Source organism: Berghia stephanieae, chromosome 6 (genome assembly GCF_034508935.2).
Source record: "Berghia stephanieae isolate SIO BIC M18660-M18661 chromosome 6, UCSD_Bste_1.3, whole genome shotgun sequence".
Lineage (NCBI taxonomy): Eukaryota > Metazoa > Mollusca > Gastropoda > Nudibranchia > Aeolidiidae > Berghia > Berghia stephanieae.
In genome coordinates this window covers 2,767,398-2,792,221 of record NC_088365.1, presented here as the reverse complement: position 1 = coordinate 2,792,221, position 24,824 = coordinate 2,767,398, and the positions used below count along the sequence as shown (strand labels likewise).

Below are 24,824 nucleotides of genomic sequence, written 5' to 3'. Positions count from 1 at the left end.
CTAGTAAAGAGAAGAAGAAACGACATCACTATCGGATCGTACACCCATGCGAACATCATAGGTATATGATTCAAGGGTGATGCTCCCATCCAACCACCCAGAGCGAATTTTAAATTAAGCCTTTAAAAAATTATTACTTAAATCGATCAGCCTAACTTACTATTACATTATCTCTCTATTACCAAGTGATATCAATAAACATAATACTATGAAGTTAGAAGGTTGGCTGAGAAAACATTATGGAAGAGAGAGAGAGAGAGAGAGAGAGAGAGAGAGAGAGAGAGAGAGAGAGAGAGAGAGAGAGAGAGAGAGAGAGAGAGAGAGAGAGAGAGAGAGAGAGACAGAGAGAGATTTTTTTGTTTTTGTTTTTAAGGGTTTTACGGCGCTTGCAACACATTAAGGTCATATCAGCGCCAGTAAAAAAGGAAGAAAATGGGACAGTAACAAGTTCTAGAATTACAATTAAAGCACAAAAGAAAAGGTAAGACAAAGGGGAATTGGTTGAAATAGGGAACAGATTGTAGATTCCAAAAGCACACCGTCAAAGTACTTAGTTTGAGATCACCTAAAAGTCTCATCCAGACACAAGCACAGGTCCCAACTAAGAGGAATACACTCAAATGTTTACCAATCATATAATAAACTAAACATAAAACAATGAATAACAGAGAGATGATTTACAAGGAAAAAAATACTGTATCATCTCCCAAACTATAACTTGACATTCGACTGATTCCCTCCCAGCCAAGGAACTCCGGCAAGGGTCAGGACAAAACTAAGTAATCTCATTCCAAGACAATGACAGGAAACAATTGGAAAACGGGTATGGGGGGATAGAAGACACAGCATGTACCTCCCTGCCCACTATGGGAGGTCAGGATCCCCACCCAGTGAGAGAGAGAGAGAGAGAGAGTGATATATATATATATAAAAAGAATCAATCAGAGTGATCTCTGTCTCTCATATATATATATATATATATATATATATATATATATATATATATATATATATATATATATATATATATATATATATATATATATATATATATATATATATATATATATATATATATGAGAGAGAAAGAGAGACAGAGATCACTCTGATTGATTCTTTTAGACAAGTTGTAATGTAATGCATTCAATTGAATTCAGAACAAACAAAAATAAAATAGAGTACAAAGCTAAAGGGTAAAAAAATATTAACACCCATTTGCCCCATCCCCTTCCCTTTCAATCATTTTTTCATCCAAGTCCATTATGGGCATTGTGCCACTTTTCGCATTTGGCACCAGTGTGTCGAGACTAACGTCATGGGCATGTCACCAAAAAATCATGCAGCTGAGCAGAGGTGTCAAAAAATGACATAATACATAACAGTGATTTTTCAATTGAACTACCACTTAGCGGAAAATGTTTGACACGGCAAAATCAGCTGAAAATTTCTGAAAAAATCCTAAAATCCCAGAATTCTGTGGATCCTAGGAAGATTATCATCACTGAATACCAGTTTGACGAGGTCATAAATGAAGAAAACAACACTTAAAATCATTTGATGAAATCTTTTAATCCCCACCAAACAGTTAATTAAAGCAATATTTATTCTTATAATAAATTTTACAAACAAAAATAATGTGTAATTGTTAAATTCACTCTAATGATAAAAACTTTCTCTTGCGACTGGTATTCATGTAAGGTTTCAGGACCCATTCTGTGTCTGCTGTAGGGAGTTTATCCACTGTTCCTCTCACAATTTTGAATACTGATGAGGTAAAGACAGAAATAAACAGATAAATGAAAAGTTGTTCACGTGTACTTACATCATTTTAATAAAAAATGCTCCAGAGATCCACCAATAACAATGCACAGAGATATATAATCAGGGGTGAGAATGGCTGGTCACAAAAAAGGAGGAACAGATTTTCAACATGCTGATTGTTCTCTTGTGACTGGGAAGACAATGACTTTCCTGTGCGTGGCTCATCCTGCATGCCAAATCGACCTTGTTCTTTACACCAGAAAGTTACCTGCTTCAAGCTCATAATGTTCCCCATAAACGATTACCAACTCTGAATAAATTCCCGAAGCATGTTTTCCTTCTGCATTCAGAAATCGCATTACCGCAAAAATTTCTTCCTTTGATCACTCATTAATCATGGTTGATATTTTCCGTGTGATGTAGAAAAAAAGTCTTCATCAATTGTGCTCAAACTTTCAGAACTGTTGCTCAATAAATAGATCTTTAATTTCCAGTTTATAGATTTCACGACTTGATTTACTCTCCGCAAAAAAAAAAGCAACCCGATTTTAGACTTACAGATCAACTGAGCCGGCATTCAGTGGCTGTGACGTCACACTTTTAAAATTCATAACTCTTGAACCAAATGTGATTCTCAAAAGTTTAAAAAGCATTGGAATAAGCACAGCAAGCTGCTTCTGTTAATACCAATTTAAAGAAGTTCTCTATAATTTGAAATTTTCACTAAACTGCCTATCAAAGGCTCATATCTTGGCAATGAATGATAAAAATTATATAAATTTGGTATAAAATTTTCAGAGTAAAATAATCTTTGGGTGGGTACAAAAAACCCAAAATTGAAAATCCTGACTAAATACCGTTTTGAGGCAAGGGACATAATTTTGAATTTTAATCTCACTTCTAAAGCTAACCCTGCAGTAGTCGAGTGTTTTTCTATAATAACAACAAAAATAAAGGGCAAAATGTCATAAAATATATTAAATGTAAATTCTGAAACGGCTTTAAGAATAATAATAATTTTTTTTAAAAATATGAATGCTCTGTAGTCATAATTACATTTCATCTCAAAGCGTGGACCAACTTCACTCAGCACCATTTCTCTGTCTTCTGTTTTGTAGGTATGGTGGCTGGTTTTGAAAGACAAAAAATAAGGAGTTGAGAACATTTATGAAAGACACAAATATTTTTTTAAAAAACAAAAAAAAACAAACTCAAAAAAAAAAAAAACACACAGAGAACTTCAACAACAAATAATTAAAATCATTCTCTAAAAGGAACACCGCAGATGAGTTATAATTAACAAAAGCAATGTAAATCCAATTGAGAAGGATAAAAGGTGGAAATATTCTACATAAACGTGTATATTTCTTTATCTCTTAAACCATAGAGGCCCGCTTCCCTGGAGTCGCCCGCGACTGTTGAGGCCCGCATCGCCCGTCATCGCCCGTGGCCCCCGAGAAAAAACGGATCATGTTTACTTTGTTATTGCAACGAATCACTTCGTTTTATTCTAAACCGGAAACATCGTAAACGTAATGCGATCGTTCTATTTCCGTTTCCTTTTTACTGCACGTTTATATCGTTGATAGCAAGTGAGTAATCGAATTCAGAAAAATGGCACTCCCGTACCTCACGAGTTTGTTGCGTGGCGCTAGAAATGATGTTTTGGAGAGTGGTGTAGACGATGAAGAGGATTTTGGAAATGAAAGCGATATCGAACTAGAAAGAGAAGATGTAAACGATGGTGGGGATGGACAAGACGAGGCGTTAGCACCCGATCAAGGTGATTAGGACACTGAATCGGAGTCCGAGATTGACGAAAATGACGGGAATGGGGGTGCGGGGAACGAGTTTTTTTTTTTTAATATTTTTTTCCCCAATTTATTGAAATCAAAACATGTCATGTTATATATCATTCGAAAGCAAATTTATCTGGCTATAAAAAGGAATTAAAATTATAATTTTATGTCATTTGGTTCTCGTTTAATAATTTTTAAACTTTGTGTTGGTATTTTTTTGTTAAGAGTTATGCCCCTTACACTGGGCTTCAGGGGAATTTTTTTTAGCAAACACCGGGCCTCTATGGGTTAAAACAAAGTTTGAAGTTTGATCAATTTACAACACCTGAAAGTTATAAAATGCGATGAACAACATGTTTAAGATTAAAAGGTAACAATGAAACAAAAAACAAAAAAACAAAAAATAAATGAGATTTTTAAAATTCCATGAGCCATTATCGGATGATAAATAGATAATAATAAAAAAAAAAAAAAAAGAACAATACAATTAATAATCAAGGGATAAAGACACAGTACCATACAGAGCAGATGGAAATATATATGAAAATGATCATCCCCAAAGCATCAGTTCACCTCAACCAGTGATCAAATCACAGATTTCCTGATTGCTGGTCAGATATGCTAAAATGACACCACGGAGACTGAGGTTATCAAATTGTTAGAATGATTCAATGCTTGTATTCTTCACAATTACAGATATATCAGATTTCAGGCTTCCCCAACGCATCATTCTCAAAGAAAACAGAATAAGATGGGAGTACTTTGTGGTATGACACTCCCCTCTGAGCAGTGAATGTTCCCTGTTGGAAGTCGAGTCCTATGAAAAGTCTCTTTACTCAAAATCTCTAACCGCACTCAGGTGTGTAAAAAGTGTACCCGGACAGTAATAGTGTTGTCCCTGTCAGAAAAAAAAATTGTAATATGGCCTCACAGATGTCATGTCTCCTCCTATATTCAATATGTTGTTGGCTTGGGACTTCCTGTTAAGTGCTTTGAGCACATTAAGTGGATATTACCTTCCTTTAAAGCTTTTGAGATCTATTTGCTTATATAAATTCTTGATTTAATTAAACAAAAACGTATACAAGTTTGAATCTCTAATTAATTAAGAAATACTTTTAGAAATTTATTTACTCACAAATACTTGTTGTTTAGGTCTTTTTTGTAGTCGATTGAATGAATGAACGAATGAATGAATGATGACCAAAATGTAGAAATGTCTTTAAACATATTGATGTGATACTAAATCATAATTTCCATAAAGGATCAATAAAGTATATCTCTTATTTCATCTTATTGCCGTGTATAAAAAAGCTCAAATATTATTAAGACTTACCGAAATGAGATAAAGTCATCCTCATTGGCAAAGGTCATAACCCTCCTTGAGTCTTCCTTTGGTACAGGGAAGAGATAACGGAGGATATCCTTAACTCTTAGACCAGTCTTGGATGTAAAATTTTTAAAAATTAGATGTGGAAAGGCCTCGGACATGGTACCGACATCAGGTATATCGTGTCTAAGGATGGGTTTAGATAGGGTGAAAAATGCAGTGGGTCCATGAGGAAGATGACTTATGACCATTCCAGCTGGAAAAGAGTATATATATGACCACTTTATTCACCATGGTAATGTGTTTTTGTAATGTAATTGTATGTGTCCTGTCATACATATTGAGTGATTTTAAAGAGAAAATACAATTTTTTTTTTTTTTAAGTTATCTACAGAAAGGATAGCGAGGAAGCAATGTGATGCAAAGTGTAATTTACCTTGTTGGCTTTTTAAAAGTTGATCTCATCTTATCTATCATGTTCCCTAAACTCATTACTTAAATCTGTTCTTTAAAAAAAAAGAAAGAAAGAAAGGTTGGGGGACAAAACTATTCCATACAGCCCATGTTAATTTTGCCAACAAACACAATTAGAAAGCTATTTTTACAGACTGATATACAAGTAACTTGCAAACCTTTTTTAAAAATTAAGAGTAATTCTATCACCTGTTGACTCAAATGATTATTTATAAAATCTGCTATGGCATAATGATGATACCTATACTGATAAGTCATTTGACTTTGGGAATTGCCATCTGGCTGCTCTGTTGTCACATTCCTTTGAGCACACCTACAGACTTTATTAACAGACCAATTTTGATCATTGATGGCTCAAAAGATTCATCTCGATCTATGTTAATTTCCACAATGCAGTAATTATAATAAACTTTTAAATCGATAGTATCTGTTCGTCATTAATTTGATCATGACCCTGGGAATCACAATCTGGTCGCCCTGCTGCCAGACTTTTTTTCGCGCATAAAAACAGACTTTATTACCGAACCAATGTTATTAGTGATGGCTCAAAAGATTCGACTCGACCTATCTTAATTTCCACAGTACAATAGTATAATAATTAAAATACATAAGTGCCTGTTCACAAAAGCTTTTATTTCAGATTTAAATCAAAAGCATTGAAAGGTTTTTTTTTTTTAAAATACACTATCACCCACCAGGAACACCACGGCATTCGTGTAACATAACACAGTCAGTGATCGCATTAGCTCTAGCAGCCTCCATCAGTTTGCCCAATGTGTAACTTCCTCTGTTGATGCGTTGGGAATTTGGGAATATCAACTTCATCTCCTAAGGCAAAAATAATAATGATGATGATAATAATAATAATTCCATGGAAGGGAGCACCAATATCATAACAGATAAAAAAAAAAAGAAAAGAATCACCCGTCTCTCCCCCAACTGCCACCTTTCAAACAATCAACTAATCTGACCACAACTGGTCTTGTGTCATTTTTGACTTTGGTGCCTATCTGTCTAGACTGATGTCACAAAAATTCCTGCAAGTGAGCACAGGTGTCAAAATATGACATAAGACATGATGATGACTTTTAGTTACTACTTTTGTACAATTGAATCATTTGTGTGATCTCTTGTGGAAATTTATTTCCGCAATGTCAGTCAGGAGGCTGTTCCAAAGTTTAATAATAGATGGAAAGAATGAATTTAGGTGATTCGGTTCTTCTGTGTGGCGGGATAATTTTGTTGTCATGAGCCCATGTTTTTCTTCTTGTTAGATTTATGTGCTGTGGTAAATCAATAAAAATATTTTGGGGGATAATTTAATGGAATATTTTTGCTTTATCCTTCCTTCTTTGTGTTTTCAGAGTGTCAAGGGTGAGTGTGGAGATGCAAGGGTAGATTGTGAAAAGTTATTTGTTACGAGCCTTACAGCTCCCCCTTTTTGGATCACACCGCTTACAAAAGTGCCCACTAAATCATCTAGATAACAGGCAACCCACTAAACAGTGATTTTTTAAATATTATTTGTGTGATTGGCTTTTTTAAAAGCTACAAATATGGATATTCTTAGTAGAAATGACATACTTGAGCAAACATTCTTAGCTTCTGACTTGGATCTCTTGCTGTAGTGATTAAAATTTTTGGATCTTCTACCCCAGCCCATCTGTACTCATCGTCTGCACTTGTTGTCAAGCCTATGGGGAAAAAAATAAAAATATAGGTATGAATTGGAATATTCTCAGAATCACAAAGACGCCAGTAAGAGTGGCAATCTTTTTTTTAACCCATCAGAAACAAAGAAGATGCTTGCTTTGCTTTTAAGAGTTTTACAGTGCTTGCAACACATTTAGGTTATATCAGCGCCAGTAAAAAGGAAGAAAATGAGATAGTAAAAAGTTATAGAATTACAATTAAAGCACCCAAGAGAAAGTAAGATAAAGGGGAACTGGGAACAAATAGGGATCAGATGTAGATTCCAAGAGCATACCATCAATGTACTTAGTTTGAGATCACCTATAAATCTCATCCGGACACAAGCACAAAATCCAACAAAGAGGAATACACTCAAATGCTTACATTATACATTCAAAATAACAAATCTAATAATGCATAACAGAGAGATGATTTACAAGGAAAAAAATATCATTTCCCAAAAAATTAACTATGCATTTAACTGTTTCCCTCCCAGCAAGGACTCCGGCCAGGGCCAGAAAAAAACTAAGTAATCTCATTCCAAGACAAAGACAGAAAGCATGTTGGAAAACAGACATAAGGGGATAGAAGACACAGTATGTACCTCCCTGCCCACTATGGGAGGTCAGGAACCTCACCCAGAAACAAAGAAGATAATCACTAACAGAAAAATATTTACGACATGGGGAGAAGAAAAATAATTTACAGGCGTTGACATCTTACATCAGCATTGAGATTTGTTGTGAGGCTTTTAAAAGAATTGACGTAGCAACAATGAAGTGGTTGTCTTAGAACTAAGTCACAGTCTGATTGAACAAAGGAATTAGTGACAGTTTCCAGTGTCAATAGTTCCAAACTCAAAGTTGATTATGAACCCGAAACTGTCTTCAATTACCCAACATTTCATTACACAAAAGACACCTGCTGGGCACAAGCACATGATCCTGTATAAGAGGAAAGCACTTTACTGCTATCATATATATCGATACCCTCCGATAACATGCAAAGAGATAATTTACAGTGGAAAAACCATCCTCCATAAAAGGAATAATACATTTCCCTGCACCCTTTCGATTAAGGATCCCAGAGAGGACCAAGGCAAAACCAAGCAATATAATGCCCAGACAAGTCCATAAAGCAGCATGGAAGTGAAAATATGCGTTGCGGAAGTAAAAACATGATGTCTTGGGATTATATGAGTTTCTTTCTTAAGAGGATTTATTATCTTATGCTGCTGGTTCGAACATCATTCATGATTTCATGTTGAATTTTGAGAAGGAAATATGGACTTTACCAAAAAGTTAAGATGATTTTTTTAAATTCAGCAGTCCGGTTTCCTATATTGTCTGATATAGTTCTTCTATCTGCATCATTTTGAGAGAAATTTAATCTTTTATGCAGTTTCCTCGTGATTATAGCTAATTTTCTGCCAAAAAGCAAAATTGCATATTTCCAGATGTTCCCTTCTTTATTTTGCAAAGACCATTTGAAGAAAATGTCTGATAAAAAATTGGACTCTTCCCTGGAGTACTCTCTACTCGTTGACATGAATTACATGTCATTTTGTATGATCATTATATTAATTTTGTATATGGAATATGCTATTTCGTCATGCTGGAGGCCAAAAAATTTACTTCCGCGAGTGTTTTGAGGGAATTTCAGTAGACTGGAGATTTAGGAAAAAATTTGTGTCTGGTTCAAATCTTGTTGTCTTTTATTTATCTAGTAACTGTGCTTTAAAAATATATTTCACAAGTATGATAAGTCTTTTTAGTGGTTAGTTACATGACGTCAAAGTTGGAACATTTTATTACATCAATACGCAAGTAAAAAAAATTCCAAGCTCTTGAAAAATGAATTTGCTCTCATTTTCTTATTTATGTATGGATTTTCAAAATTTAAAAAGTGTTTTTCATGACTATCAGAATGCTTTTTGAATATAGTAAGAAAAATCGATTTTAAATATTTACAAATAGTTTCTTGGGGTACCTACTTGTAATACACAACTAATTTCAAAATAATTAAAAAGTCAAGCACTTGCAGCACAATTATAAAGGGTGAAAAAAAAAAAACAATCAATGGCTTTTGCGGTACAAAAATAACTTAGACATGATAAAATGGCAGTTAAGACAAGAATTTTCAAAAATAATAGTAGCAATGGTAAGTGAAGTCTAAGAGATTTCATAGAGAGAGACTAGTAAAGAAATACTCACTACAAAAACAAACATAACTGCATACCTTCTGCTCCTTCATCTTCCCAATTCAAAGTTTTCTGAAGAGCAACAGCTTCATGTTGCAGTTGACTTGGAATTGGCTTGTTTTCTAAAAAAAAATATATAATAATAATAACAATCAACGATTGCAGTAATGATGCAGAATGGCAAAGCATTATTTATGGAAACATTGTTTGACAAGGTAATACTTCTTTAATCTGTTCATCCCTCTCCATAGTCCAAACATGATATTACAGTCCAAGCCGGTTATTGGGACAACTCGGTTCCTGACAAATCATCCCAATTAAGCGGTGTCCATGAAATTGGGCATTTTTTAAAATTTTGTATTTACCAAGTCCACCCTGCAGTTATGGCAACAGCGTTTATCAGACAGTGATATTTCACTTTTTAATGAAAAAACAAACAAACAAAAAACACTTTAATTTACCTCTAACAATGAGACACAAATCTAACTGCATAAAGCAATTAAAGAATATGCCACTCATAACAGTTGCATAAGTAAGCAACGGATTAAGAATACATTGTCCACCCATTTGTTTCATTGAAAAAACAAACCATTTATTGTTGACAGCCTTGAACAAACAAAGCCATCAATCATTACCCATTGCACCATTGGTCAGATCACTTGCAAGCCTACCATTGTGGCCATTGGGTCATGAATGTGACGATGGCAGTTGATGACATTGACAAGGGATACAGGTAAATATATATTGTTCACCTCTCAGTGATGATTATGATGAACGGTTCCGCCACACCCCTGATTGGCTGTCACGATAGACACAAACAGGAGATGCAGGTAAATTCTATTGTTCACACCTCTGTGATGAGCGGTACGACCAAACACTAGGCTGACCAACCTGTCAAACTAATTTGCAATTTATGAACCATCATTTTAAATGATTGAAGACAACAAAGAAGCTCTTTTTATGGGGAAGGTCATTGTCAAATTTCGTCCCAATTAAGTGGCTGGGAATTGGTGAGGGTACTACTTTTTATATAGAAAAAATTATGTTCCCAAAGAATCATCTCATTAAAGTGGCTGCCCCAATTAAGCAGCATCCCCAATACAGGCTTAGACTGTATTATCATTATTATTTTTTAGTTTTTTGTGTGTGCAGGAGTGAGAATGACTGGTCACAAAAAAAAGGAAGAAATTTTTCATCGTGAAGATCATGACCCATCCATGCGACCATAACCTATAAATTTGAATTTCACTCAAATTTACCGAGATGCGATCCAAAAATTGTCTCGCAGCAATTTCTGACACGACTAGGTGGAATTTCAAAAGTTGAAAGTGTAATTACAACATCTAGTGGTTGTAGTAGGGATGATGATGTGGTGGTGGTTGTAGTAGTAGTGGTGGTTGGGATGATGTGGTAGTGATTGTAGTAGTAGTAGTCGTATGGATGATTGTGTGGTGGTGGTTGTAGTAGCTGTGGTAGGAATGATGATGTGTGTTAGTTGTAGTAGTAGTGGTGGTAGGGATGATGTTGTGGTGGTTGTAGTAGTGGTGGTGGTAGGGATGAAGGTGTGGTAGTGGTTGTAGTAGTAGTGGTGGCAAGAATGATGATGTGGTTGTAGTAGTGGTGGTGGTAGGGATGATGGTGTGGTGGTAGGGATGATGGTGTGGTGGTGGTTGTAGCAGTAGTGGTGGCAAGGATGATGATGTGGTTGTAGTAGTGGTAGTAGGGTTGATGATGTGGTGGTGTTGGTGGGGGGGGGGGGGGGGGTGATGTGGTGTATTTATAGTAGTAGTGGTTAGGTGTAGGATGATGGTGTGTGTGGTTGGTGGGAGAGAGTGGTGGTGGTGGATGATGGGTGTTGTATAGTAGTAGTGGTGTAGGATATGTGTAGGTGATGTGGTGGTTGTAGTAACAGTGGTCTTAGAGATGATTGTGTGGTGGTGGTTGTAGTAGGAATGATGATGTGGTGGTAGTTGAAGTAGTAGTGGTGGTAGGGATGATGTGGTGTTATTTGTAGTAGTAGTGGTGTTAGGAAAGATGATGTGGTGGTGGTTGTAATAGTAGTGGTGGTAGAGACGTTGATGTAGTGGTTTTGGTGAGTGTTTTTTATTCAGTAGCAAAATTTCACGGTCTATCGATCAAACACAAGCAAAGTGTAAAAATAACAGGAACATAGTTTTGTATTAGTATTATGTAATATATGACTATTTCTAGTTTAAATCCATTCTTATAATGAAACATAAATTTACTTTTTGTAAACATTTAATGAATTGTCCTTTCCACATGTTAAAGGCCTACAATGTTATTCAAAAGTTGAAAGAGAAATTACAACAAATAAAATTTCATTTACTTGGAGAATGGCACCATGTGATCATACAATATCAACAGCCACTACCCGCCCAAAATTTTCTCTATAAAAAAAATACTCATATGATTTGTTGGTATGCTGGTGTGGTGGTTATAGTAATTGTGGTAGAGATGAAAATATGGTTGCAGTTGTATTACTCGTGGTATGTAGGATGATGTGGTGGTGGTTGCAGTATAGTGGTGGTATAAGTGATGGTGTGGTGGTGGTTGTAGTAGTAATGGTAGTAGGGATGCTGTGATGGTGGTGGTAGATATGACAATGATGTAGTGTTGGTTATAGTAGTGGTGGTGATGGTAGGGGTGATGACGTGGTGGTAGTTTTGGTAGTGGTGAAGGTAGGGATGATAATGTGGTTGTAGTAGATCTGATGATGTGGTAGTAGTTATAGCAATGGTGGTGGTCGGGATGATAATGTGGTGGTGGTTGTAAAGTGTAGAAGTGGTGGTGGTTGTATAGTGTAGTAGTTGTGGTGGTAGTGATGACTGAGATGTGATGATGGTGGTTGATATGATGATGATGTGTTGGTGGTGGTGGTGGTGGTAAGGATGATAGTGGCTGTAGTATTGGTGGTGGTATAGATGATGATGTGGTGGTGGTGGTTGTAGTAATGGTGATGGTATGGATGATGCGGTTGTTATTGTAGCAATGGTAGTAACGGGGCTGTTGATGTGGTTGTAGAAGTAATGTTGGGAGGTGTGATGGTGATAGAGATGATCATGTGGTAGTATTTGTAGCAATGGTAGTGGTCAAGATGATGATGTGGTGGTGGCAGTGGTAGGAATTATAATGTGATGGTGGTTGGTGAGAGAGAGAGAGAGAGAGAGAGAGAGAGAGAGAGAGAGAGAGAGAGAGAGAGAGAGAGAGAGAGAGAGATAGAGAGAGAGAGAGAGAGAGAGAGAGAGAGAGAGAGAGAGAGAGAGTAGTTTAATATTCATTATTCATTATTATTATTATTTGAGTATTATTAAGAATTAAAAATTCGCAATTTTTCATAAAATTTCACATTTGGCCATGCAATTTGTCTAAAATTCGTAAGATTCCGCAGGTATGTTATCTGCAAGATCTGAAGGACTGAAGAATCTGAAGAATTATACAATACCTGTTATTGCCTGTCTTAACTGATCCTTTTTTTCCTGAATACTCTTGTCCCTATCTTCTATGGTCTTTCGATAGATGTATTCCCTCCTCAGACGAGCTTGCCTTCGTAGCTTCAAAATGAAAAAGAGTATGGAGAGGTAAGTTTAAAATGACATTCATATGAATTTCCAAGTGCTAACACTGAATAATTAACTGGTTTGTGATCAAATAAAACATTCAATGTAGAAGATGATAACAGGGCTTCCAATTTTTAGTGCTCCCTTATCAGTCTCAAAGGACAAAATAGGCAATTCAATAACAATGTTCAATTCATAATATACTTCAATTTACAAATTTACAATTATAGCATCATAGCTGAATTGAAATAACAATTAAGTGGTACCTCTTCAACAAACTTTTTTTCAGAGGTAATGATCTTTTCCTGTCAAAATAGTCAAATTTAATGAGAACCTAAGGGAAAGTGGAAATAGCCACATCAAGTGTTAGGTATCACTTTAAATTAAAAAATGTATGGTATAGGCTAATTTTTCACATTCTGCCATTCTCATATAGATGAATACACACACAAACCGAGGAACAGGTGAAAATTAATAAAGATACACCTGAAAATGAGCGGGGCGATGGCATGGTAAAAATAATAAAAAGGTAACATTAACAGATAAACTAATCATGAATAAGTTCGTAAATTTCAATGAGAAGGTCTCCAGTCATTTCCCATATTTATTGAGAGATAGTATTTTGTGCCCGAATGGATGGATTCCACAATCCCTTTTTATAACTAAACTTTATAGATGCCCAATATTGTATTTACGCAAAGCCTGTGACAATCAATCTTTAAGTTATTGGCAAAAATCTCCATGCTGTCTCCTACCAGGTGTTTTGCTGCAATCAAGAATGTTTGTGCTTTGCAGTTGATAAAACGATTTTTGTGCCCTCTGAATTTATGTCAATTTAGAAATTTAAAAATAAACAAAAACAAACCCTGATCACTTATATTGAGCAACATCCATTAAACACGATCAAAGCGCTTTGCAAAAGCCTCTTGCCAACAGTAACAATTAACATGTAGGATGGGGCATAATACCTGTAAGGCAATTTATTTGTCTTGAACAGACAAGAGTTATTAACAGCTAGGTATTAATTGTATGCCTGAGTACAGTGAGAAAATGTGAGTAAAGAGCCTTTTCCAAGGACTAAACTTTGCAATGCTGAGAGCAGGACTCCCTTGGACCTACAGATCCGAAGGCTAGTGTTATAACAAGACCACAAAGCCAATGGAAATGTAACTTGATTACTTTCACATTGTTCATAGACCTGTGTGGCTAATGGAGAGAAAGATAAAGGGAGTAAATGTGACTCATATAAGGGAACAACACAAAAAAACAACATTTCGGCCCTTGACCTTCATCAGGAGACAAACAATAAAACAAATATGTAGAGTTACAAAATATCACATTTTGTCAAATATGGAAATAAAGTAAATGTATGGAAGTTGTGATTGTACTGGTGGTGGTGATGATGTAGTAGTAGTAGTGCTAGTGATGATGACTATAACTATAAGAATAATGATGATAATGGTGGCGGCGGTTACTGTAGTTTTGATAATGATGTAGTAGCTGTGGTAGTGGTAGTAATGATGATGATGTGATGGTTGTAGTAGTGGTGGTGGAAGCGATGATGATGTAAAGGTGGTGGTGGTTGCAATAGTTATGATAACGATGTGGGGGTTGCTGTCGTAGTAGTAGAAATGATGTGGTAGTGGCTGTAGTAGTAGAGGTAGTTTATTGATGGTAACTTCTATTATTTGCAGAAGCACCGAGATATGAGTCATGAGCAACGGCGAGTGTGTGTGTGTGTGTGTGAGAGAGAGAGAGAGAGAGATAGATAGATAGATAGATAGAGAGAGAGAGAGAGAGAGAGAGAGAGAGAGAGAGAGATTGGATTGAGGTAACAAAAACAAAACAAAACATGATCTTGTCAAGCTTCAGACTTGAAGGAAAAGTTGAAACGTTCAAAATCTCGATTCTTGGTAAAAACAAAATGTTTCAATCATCCCTCCTTTTCTGTCCTTCTCAAACTAACACACTCTCATTCAACTTCAAGCCATTTTGAACAGAAAATACAGTGTTGTTCAATTACTTTGGTATAACCGGCGCAGTTTCTTTAATAGAGAATCTAAAAAAAATAAAACTTGACAGTAATTATCTCAAGGTTTTGTTCTTGGTATTGGTATGTATTTATCTCTGATTTCCACTTCGTATTAAAAAAGCGTCATGATTTATTTACCGTTTTAAAAAAATTCTCCCACTATATCTGGCCTGCGGTTTTATGCATTTTAAAAATGAAAAATATTCATCAAGGTTAGGTGTATAGTTATTCAAAAAAGAAGAAAATATGCAAAAATATGCAGGCTTCAATAATATACAATAAACAATTTGGAGTCAACGTACAACTAAATTCTGCGAACAGAGAACCACCCCCCCTTTTTTTTTTCTCTTCTCTTCATTGACTTTAGTGAAAAACCTCTTCTCAAACGAACTTATCTCAGATCAAATGAACCAGTGGTATAGGCAGACTCACTTTTTAAAATGTTCCTATTTTCTAACGGGACATTCAGTTGAACTTAAAAAAAACAAAGATCTGCTGTCGGTGTCAGCTAACAAGAAACGGAGAACCATGATAGAGTAGAGACTACGACCTCAGACCTCATCCTACACTGTGTTAGGGGTGGAGCAGGGTCAGTGTCATTTAATATTAGATAATAGTGCATGCGGAGCTATGTTCTAGATACGAAGAGATAATTATAAACTGTTAAACTGATGACGGGGGAAGGTGTGTGTGTGTGTGTGTGTGTGTGGGGGGGGGGGTGTTGGGCGCAGGGGAGACTGTGACACGAGATCAAAGAGAAATAGCCGCCGCACTTGGATGGTGATTTTCAAAACTATCCTATTTTCTTCCTTTTTACAGATACTGATGTGACCCACATGTGTTGCAAGCGCCGTAATACCCTTTACAAAGGCTTTGTATTCATCGTTGTACTGCATTGTACACAACAGTAAGTACCCCCCCCCCCGGAAAAGTTAACGGAATTTTGGAACTACATAAGAAAAAATTGAAGAACAAAAAAAATGAAAAGTCAAATAATTTTCGTGTTGGGCGGCTGATAACTTACAATCTCTCCCTCTCTCTTAAAAAAAAAAAAAAAGAAAAGATAAGAAAAAAAGAAAAAGAAAAAAATGCTGTGATTATCCCCAGACACCTGTCTGGGGATAATGAAAATTCGTTATCCCCAGACATATATTTTAAACTCCGCTCCTTTAAACAATTATCCACATTCCAGAAATATGGAATGTTTCCAAATACACATAGAAATAAAGAAAGTTAATAAAATATCTATAAAAACATAAAATTAACCAGCATTAAATCAGTTGTTAATACATGTACACAATATGCGTCGACTTCGAAGTGGGTGTCATGGCCGAATGGTTTAGTCGTCTGCCCTGGTACTTTTACCAGAATCGACGTTGCGGGTTCAAATCCTGGTTCCGCCACTATTTTTTTTTTTTTACATTCCGTCTTCTTTTTACAGAACGGTGCAAGGGAGAAATGTCCCATCCATCCTCCCCCCACCTCTTTTTTAAAAAACTCTCTCTCTCTCAGTTCCTTTCTAGTTTCTAGTAAATTGTCATATTTGTCCCCACTCCGATATCAAAAAGTGACTAAATAGGATAAATAATTAAAAAGCAAACAAACAGAAATATTCAGAGAGCATATTGTGTATATGTAGTAACGACTGATTTAATGTTGGTTAATTTTATGTTTTTCATAGATATTTTATTAACTTTCCTTATTTCTATGTGCATTCGGAAACATTCCATATTCTGGAATGTGGATAATTGTTTAAAAGAGCGGAGTTGCAAATATGTGTCTGGGGATAACGAAATTTGGTTATCCCCAGACAGGTGTCTGGGGATAACGAATTTTCATTATCCTCAGACAGGTGTCTGGGGATAACCAATTTCCGTTATCCCCAGACACCTGTCTAGGGATAATGACAGCCAGAAAAAAAAATGGCCTTCTTATATAATAATAGTACAAGAAACAGTTCCGTGGTTTTGAGTCGGAAGACCAACATCGTGATCTTCCGAGCAAAAATCTTAAAATATTGTTAAAAATAATACTAAGTTAAATTTTGTGTTGGCGACCGGCCGATAACTTGCAATCTCTTCTCCGATATTTTTTTCGTGTGGGTAGTGGGTGGGGTGATTATTACCTCAAAACTAACCAATTCCCCCCCCCCCCCCCCTCTAAAAAAAAAAAAGAAAGAACAGCAACAAAAACAAACAGGCAAGCAATAATAAATAAATAGAAGAAAAAACTCGCCTCTTCAACATAAAGAAACAGTTCCATAAATGAAAATACAGTTTTAATACGCCGGGAGGCCAAAATCGACCAATATGGCTAGGGAGACCAAAATCTTGGTCTCCCTAGCCTCTACCATTAGAAAAAGCACTTCCATTCCACAATCAAAATCTTTTCTTTTGAATTTTTTTGACTTTACTTTTGTAATTGATTAGGCTGTCATTATTCCCAGACGCCTGTCTGGGGATAATAAAAATTCGTTATCCCCAGACAGGTGTCTGGGGATAACCAATTTTTGTTATCCCCAGACACCTGTCTGAGGATACTATCCCCAGACGCATGTAGCAAGTGGGCAGAAAGATTTTATGCAAAATGCCAAACTAGGCGTGAAAAATACCAAATATTCTGGAAAAAATACTAGTGGTTGTGTCCAAAACAGTTAATATATCAAGTGATATTTAACACAAGATGAAAGTAAATAGTGATCAAATGTCAAATCCAGCTCTTTTAAAAAAAATATTTTAAAGCAAATGGATCAATGAAATTTCTTTTGTTACTTTGATCTGAAAACGTCAAACTGGCAATTCGACTTTTTATTTTCAACCAGGAAGAAAGTTGTTAATCATCAAATCTGTTCATAGTCCACCAACCATTTAAATTTTCACTACCTACCTACCTGTTAACTTTATTGATCATCTCTTGTTTCTATAATTTGCTCATTCTGGCCACAATTTTGGGGACGACCGGGAATAATTTTTATGTCGCGGACGAATTCCTAGGCCATGGTGTTGTTCGCCCCAAAGCCCAAAACCCACACCTGTTATTTTCCTGTCTGCTTCGCACAAGACAATACAATTTAGTATCACACGTCCACAGAACTAGATCCAACAACATATTTTTATTCGAATCAGAGATGAAAATAACTACCAAAATAAGGAAGCAAAAATGGTGAAATATGTTTAGCTCATATATGAATTTAAAATATTCCGATAGCGGTGTGGATAGGCAGCTCAGTGGGTAAGGCCACCTTTCATTTTACTCCTTTTAGCTGCACAGATTCGACCCAGTCGCGACCGCCCCCCCCCCCCCCCCCCCACTCCTACTCATTTTTTTTTTTTTTTTTTACTTTTCTTTCTTTCTTCCCAATTGATTTTTATTGTTTTCACTTTTGTTCTGAGTTCCGAGCAAGAGTTTTTTTTTTAATCAGTTGAATTTTTTATTTCTCCGATAATATTATTTCATTATTTAATTTGCTCTAGATCTATTATTGTTTTTGTTTTTGTTTTGGTCAATGATAATAATAATAATAATAATAATAATAACAATAATAATAATAATAATAATAATAATAATTATAATATAATATTAATTATTATAATATTACATATATATTATTATATATTACCATCATATATTATTTTATTATTAATATTTTACATAATATATTATTTTTATTATTAATTACTTTATTATATTTATTATTATTATTATTATTATTATTATTTATTAACACTATTCCCTGCTCCGAGGGAAATCTCTCTTTTTCTTTTTTTTTTTTATATTTTGACCTAAACCTTAGAGTTTTTTGTTTGCTAAACCTTTATGTAAATGTTCCGTTTCTGAGCATGAATTTCTTAAATTGTTTTTATTTTTAAAACAATTATTGTTTTTATTTTTAACACAATTATTGTTTTTTTTTTCTCCTCTATCTGACCATTTGGTCGCTCTCTGAATATTTCTGTTTGTTTGCTTTATAATTATTTATTCTTTTTAGACACTATTTGAGATCGGAGTGGGGACGAATATATTTGCTAGAAACTAGAAAAAACAAGAGAGAGAGGAAGAGAGAGAGAGAGAGAGAGAGAGAGAGAGAGAGAGAGAGTTTAATAATAAAAAAAGAGGTGGGGGGAGGATGGATGGGACATTTATCCCTTTCAACGTTCTGTAAAAAGAAGACGGAATTTTTTTTTTAAAAAAGTGACGTTACGAGGATTCGAACCCACAACGTCGATTATGGTCAAACTTCCAGGGCAGACGACTAAACCATTCGGCCATGACACCCACTTCGAAGTCGACGCATATTGTGTATATGTAGTAACAACTGATTTTAATGTTGGTTAATTTTATGTTTTTATAGATATTTTATTAACTTTCCTTATTTCTATGTGCATCTGGAAACATTCCACATTCTGGAATGTGGATAATTGTTTAAAAGAGCGGAGTTTCAAATATGCGTCTGGGGATAATGAAAATTGGTTATCCCCAGACAGATGTCTGGGGATAACAAATTTTTATTATCCCCAGACAGGTGTCTGGGGATAATCACAGCGAATTGATTATTGATGTTATTGAATTATTGCCAGGGCCAGAGTGTCTAGTTATTAGTTAATAATAACAAAAAAGTGAAAATGGAGAGGCTTCGTAAAGGAGCAATATGTATTGTTCCCATACGAAGCCTCTCCATTTTCACATTTTCGTTAGTTTTAATTATTAATATTATCACGATCAGAATCAGTCAGCAGAGGCTTCGGCTTCAGCCTTTCTTCTCTACTTTTCCCCAGTTAGTCAGTTAGTATTCTTTGTGATTGGTATTGGTAGCCTTATCATAATCTCTAAGGGCAATACATTGTATAATTACCATTTTTAATGAAAAATAAACAGTGAATTCTGCGTCTATTTGACCAATTCTCTTAAAAAGCAACGTATCTTTTCAACACACAGTTCACACAGGTCTAATCATCATCCTTGCTTTCACTAAAAACGAAAGTAAAACAAACCCACGTTATCACGATTTCCGGTTACCATGTCGTGTTTCCATACAAAGCTTCAGTTGCACGCACAAAAGTTTGTGGTTGCACTTCATGTGTAAGCCACGGCACACAAAATAAAAAAAAAAAGTCCGAGAGCCGAGCGCAAAATAAATATGGGTCTGATTCAACATTGTTGTAATGGACCATATGTTTCCTTTGTTGAGAGTATTCCCATTAAAACAATAATCCCATAACAATTCGGGTTTTCAGACCTTCAAAGCACATACGTTGGTCAATACCAATCTATTTATCTTATTCTTCTAAAGAAAAAATAATAATATTGTGGGTGAAAATCATTACCAACAGCCCGTGTTAATTTTTTTCTTATAATTTATTTATTTATTTATTATGATGATTGCCCACGAGCACAGAAACACTGACAGATCTAAAAATTATGAACCTATTTTTAATTATTTTAAAAAAAAAATAAAAAATTAAAGGTTTAATTCATAAATATACAGGATCCTTGATCGTTATTAGGTAATTCTATCACCCGTTGACTAAAATCTAGGGGGACATAGTCGCAGGTCTGATAACCGAGCGGTTAATTATGGGCCGGTTTTTACAGTGTTGTTATGGGCAATATTTCTTTCTTCTTTTTATTTTTTATTTTCTTTTTATGCGTTGGTCTGAGAGTATTTCCATTACAGCCACGAGCCCATAACAATCAGATAAGTGCCTGTCTGTGATAACAATTAGACTTGCAATCTTTTTAAAATGTAAATTGTAATCAAATCTGCTTGTCCATAATGATGGTATCCAAAATGATAGGTCATTTGAGGCTGGACATCTAGGTGGACATATTTTCAGGTCTGATAACCGAGTGTAGTTAATTATGGGCCGATTTTTACAGTGTTGTTATGGGCAATATGGTTTGTTCTGTGTTTTTGTTTTTTTTTTTTTTTGTTTTTTTGTTTGTTTTTTTTTTTTTGTTTTTTTGTTTTGTTTGTTTTATATTATTTTTGCGTTGGTTTGAGAGTATTTCCATTACAGCCACGAGCCCATAACAATTAGATAAGTGCCTGTCTGTGATAACAATTAGACTTGCAATATTAAAAAAAAATTAAATTTTGAAAAAATCTGCTTGCCCATAATGATACTATCCAAAATGATAGGTCATTTGAGGCTGAAAATCGTCATCTGGCCGCCCTGGTCCCAGATTTATTTGCGCTTTATTACCGGACCGATCGATGATGGCTCAAAAGATTCGTCTTGATCTATGTTTTTTTTTTCCGTAATACGGTATTAGTAGTAGACTCTAATCTTTAAATTATATTAGTACCAGTTTGTAATAACCATTATTTCTCCTCAAATAAGGTGGGTTGTCCTCTAGTGATATTAAATATAAATTTAATAAAAAAGAACATATGGGTCAGACTCAGTTTATTGATACCAAAAGGAGACAAACTAGCCCAAAATATAATGTTGACAGAGGATAACGAAAATGAGATCATGTGAAAAATAAAAACACGGAGAAGATTGTCTGAAGAGATCAATATAATAATTTTTGTTTGTTTGTTTGTTTGTTAAAAAATTGAAAAAAAAACAAAACAAATGTGACACGTGTTACTTTGACGTGAAAAAACGGTAATTATAAACCATGCTCGGTACCAAAGATACCACTAACATACATCGTTTGTTAGGACAACCGAGCTATCAAAAGAGTAATCGTTGATTGGTCAAAAACTCAGGATTTCATATAAGGACATAAGTTCTGGAAAGCGATACCTACCCACCTGTCAGTGGACAGTACTGATATGATGAAATTAGGGCTCCATTAAATGTTATATCATGGTAGGCTCCACCCTCTATTTCTATTCTGGCGTTGATGTAGACGGCGATAGTATTTCGGATATCATAATGACTGGTGGGCAAGGGTTTAAAGCTTCCAAACAATCCCAATCGTCGTCTATCTCTAATCGGAGGAGCGGATTTGTTTTGGATCCATTTAAGGGGATGGGCGGGTCCTGAAGGCGAAATTCTAAAATGTAATAAGTAGCTGACTTTTAGTGGTAATTTTAGGTTATGTACATCCTAATTAGAGGAAAAAAAATTGAAAACCTAAATTTCAGTTTTTGGTTACCATGGTAACGCCGCCATTTTGAAATTTGATACCCTATAATGAAGTAGTTTTCAAAATGCTAAGGCTTCGCCAAATGACAAGTTATTGACATGAAAATAGGTATACAAGTAGTATTTGAGCCATTCATTTGGGCTAAGCATCGGTTTTCTAATATCTACAATAGTATTATTTTTATTGATTTTCAAAGTTCATCAATTTTGAAACATCAAAAATTGACCCATTTTTGGACTTTTGACCCTCATTTACGCAAAATTTATAAAATAAATCTGAAATACAAATGCTCAGTTTTATGAAGCTAGTGATACTGTATGCACATGCGAAAAATCATTCAAAAATGTTTACAAATAAAGGAAGAGTAGCAAAATAAAGGTAGAAAAAGCACAAACAGAGAAAAACGCATTCAAAGTTTCAAGCACAGGAAACTCAGACAAGATCATGCATTCATGCGTCAAAATGACCCTGCTTGATGTGCAGGCCCTCCCTCTTCACCCTCCTGTTCCTGCCTTGCCTTTTCTCGGCTTCACACACACACACACACACACACACACACACACACACGTACGTACACACAAACACACACACTCTCTCTCTCTCTCTCTCTCTCTCTCTCTCTCTCTCTCTCTCTCTCTCTCTCTATCTATCTATCTATCTAAGCTATGAGCGGCTATATGGTCTTGTGGTATGACACTCGCTTTCGGATCGGAAGGTCCTGGTTTCGAGCCTGGTTCAGCGCATAGTTGAGTCCTTGGAAAAGACTATTTACTCCCGTTCTCTCACCGTATTCGGGTGTAAAATGAGTACTTAGCCGTCAACAGTGCTGTCGCTGTCGGAAAAATTGTAATATCGCCTAACAGGCGTCATGTCTTGTTCTACATTTTACGTGTTGCTGTCAGTCAGGGACCCTTTGTAAAGCGTTTTGAGCACTGGATTTTGCGCTTCTCTCTCTCTCTCTCTCTCTCTCTCTCTCTCTCTCTCTCTCTCTCGTTCTCAAGTGCATAACAAACCTCTCTCTCATTCGTTTACAACCAATACTCAGTCTAGCTCGACAGTAACTCCATTCATTTCATTTAGAGACCTCAGCGCTTTTTCATTTTGCATCATGTTACGAAGGAGTGACAAATTCTATCTATAAAAATTCACAATAATATTACTGTTCCCATCTTGTTCGAGCTGCTGATTTTGCAAGTCGTACAATTCGAGTCTTTCTAGGCATACTTGTTGCGTACGTGTCGGTACTTTTCACAAAACAAAACTTTTATGTCCCCGGGAGGAAGAAAAATCACACACAGAATAACAATGTTTACATGCGACGCATGCGAAGATGAGGTCAAAGCATGAACTTTGACTCGCCCGCTAACCACTCAGAAAGCAGTATCAAGTCATGTTATCATCGACTATTTTGAACAGCCAATGAGAAACAGCGCTAGCAAGGCAAAGGTCACAACAATTACTCAAGATTTTACTACAATCAGTCAACCCCTCACAATTGGGTCAGAGAAGGGGTTTTTGGAAAGGCTCTTGACTAAATATAGATAGACCGAAGACCTTGACTGTGGGCATTTCATATAGACCAAAAATAGACGAAACTATCTATACCAAACTTGCCTATTATTATCGATGTTTTATGCTCATATTGGCCTAATGTTTATATGGCTTTTTCGCTGTCAAGCCAGGCTGTAACATTATATTTACTGACCCCCTTGGACTTCAAGAGGTCAGTTTGGACCTAAACTGACCCATCTGAGAGTCAACAAACACATTTTCATGTAGCAAAGGTTTCAAACTTTTCAAAAATAAAAAAATCTCAAAATCGATATTTTACTCGATTTTTGACAATCGAGGACCCGCCCATCCCCTTAAGGCTAAAACTCTCAGTGTTGCCACATTGACTACCTGAGAATATGGCTCGAATTTTTACCATCTTCAAATACGAGAAAAAAAAACCGCCTCAGGTGCCGAGTAATATTTGCTCCAACTCTGGTAGACTCGACATTAATAGCTAATGTTGGTCATTTACGTCTTAGTATGGGAACTTCGACCATCTTTATTATTATCGAAATCACGATTATTAACAAGTTCATTTGTTTCTCTCTCATTGTCGTGATTATTGAATATAGTAATTTATTATTATCATTTATTTTCTATTATTATATTATTATTATTATTATTATTATTATTATTATTATTATTATTATTATTATTATATTATTATTATTATTATTATTATTATTATTATTATTATTATTATTATTATTATTATTATTATTATTATTATTATTATTATTATTATGTATCAATTATAAAGTAATAAAGATTGAAGAAGAAATTAAACAATGTATAGAAAAAGTTGATGCTGCTGCTGCTGCTGCTATATTACAAATGATACCTAATGCAATTCTCAACTACTAACACCCTTCCTTTCTCCCATCCCGCCCCATCCCTCCAATTCAACACTGTAGTCATTGTCCTCACTTTCAACCCCCATCCTTCACACATACCGACACACACATACGCACACACATACACACACACACACATACTCACACACACACACACACACATGCACACACACATATTTGCCCACCTACCCACCCTGTACCCATCCAAGATGAATGACAGTATTATTATCATAGTATGTATCAAGTATCTCATTCATTCCCCCTAATCCTCGCCCACCCACCCACCTACACCAGCTTACATTGCCGTTTAAATTAACCTTATCCTCATTCTGTCGTCTAAGCCACACATATTATTATTATTATTATTATTATTATTATTATTATTATTATTATTATTATTATTATTATTATTATTATTATTATTATTATTATTATTATTATTATTATTATTA

At 35.3% G+C, this 24,824-nt stretch overlaps 1 protein-coding gene across 1 annotated transcript; it reads right to left on the bottom strand.

Annotated features, from left to right (window-relative positions):
• Positions 1 to 1,550: 1,550 nt before the first annotated feature.
• Positions 1,551 to 19,845, bottom strand: LOC144975972 (U3 small nucleolar ribonucleoprotein IMP4-like). Its single transcript, XM_078920211.1, has 8 exons — positions 19,719 to 19,845; positions 12,720 to 12,828; positions 9,295 to 9,378; positions 6,949 to 7,058; positions 6,060 to 6,192; positions 4,897 to 5,146; positions 2,818 to 2,888; positions 1,551 to 1,764 (listed from the first exon to the last, which is right to left on the bottom strand). Exons 1-8 carry the CDS (start codon positions 19,719 to 19,721, stop codon positions 1,652 to 1,654), a joined length of 873 nt encoding a protein of 290 aa, XP_078776337.1. The 5' UTR covers positions 19,722 to 19,845; the 3' UTR covers positions 1,551 to 1,651.
• Positions 19,846 to 24,824: the final 4,979 nt, after the last annotated feature.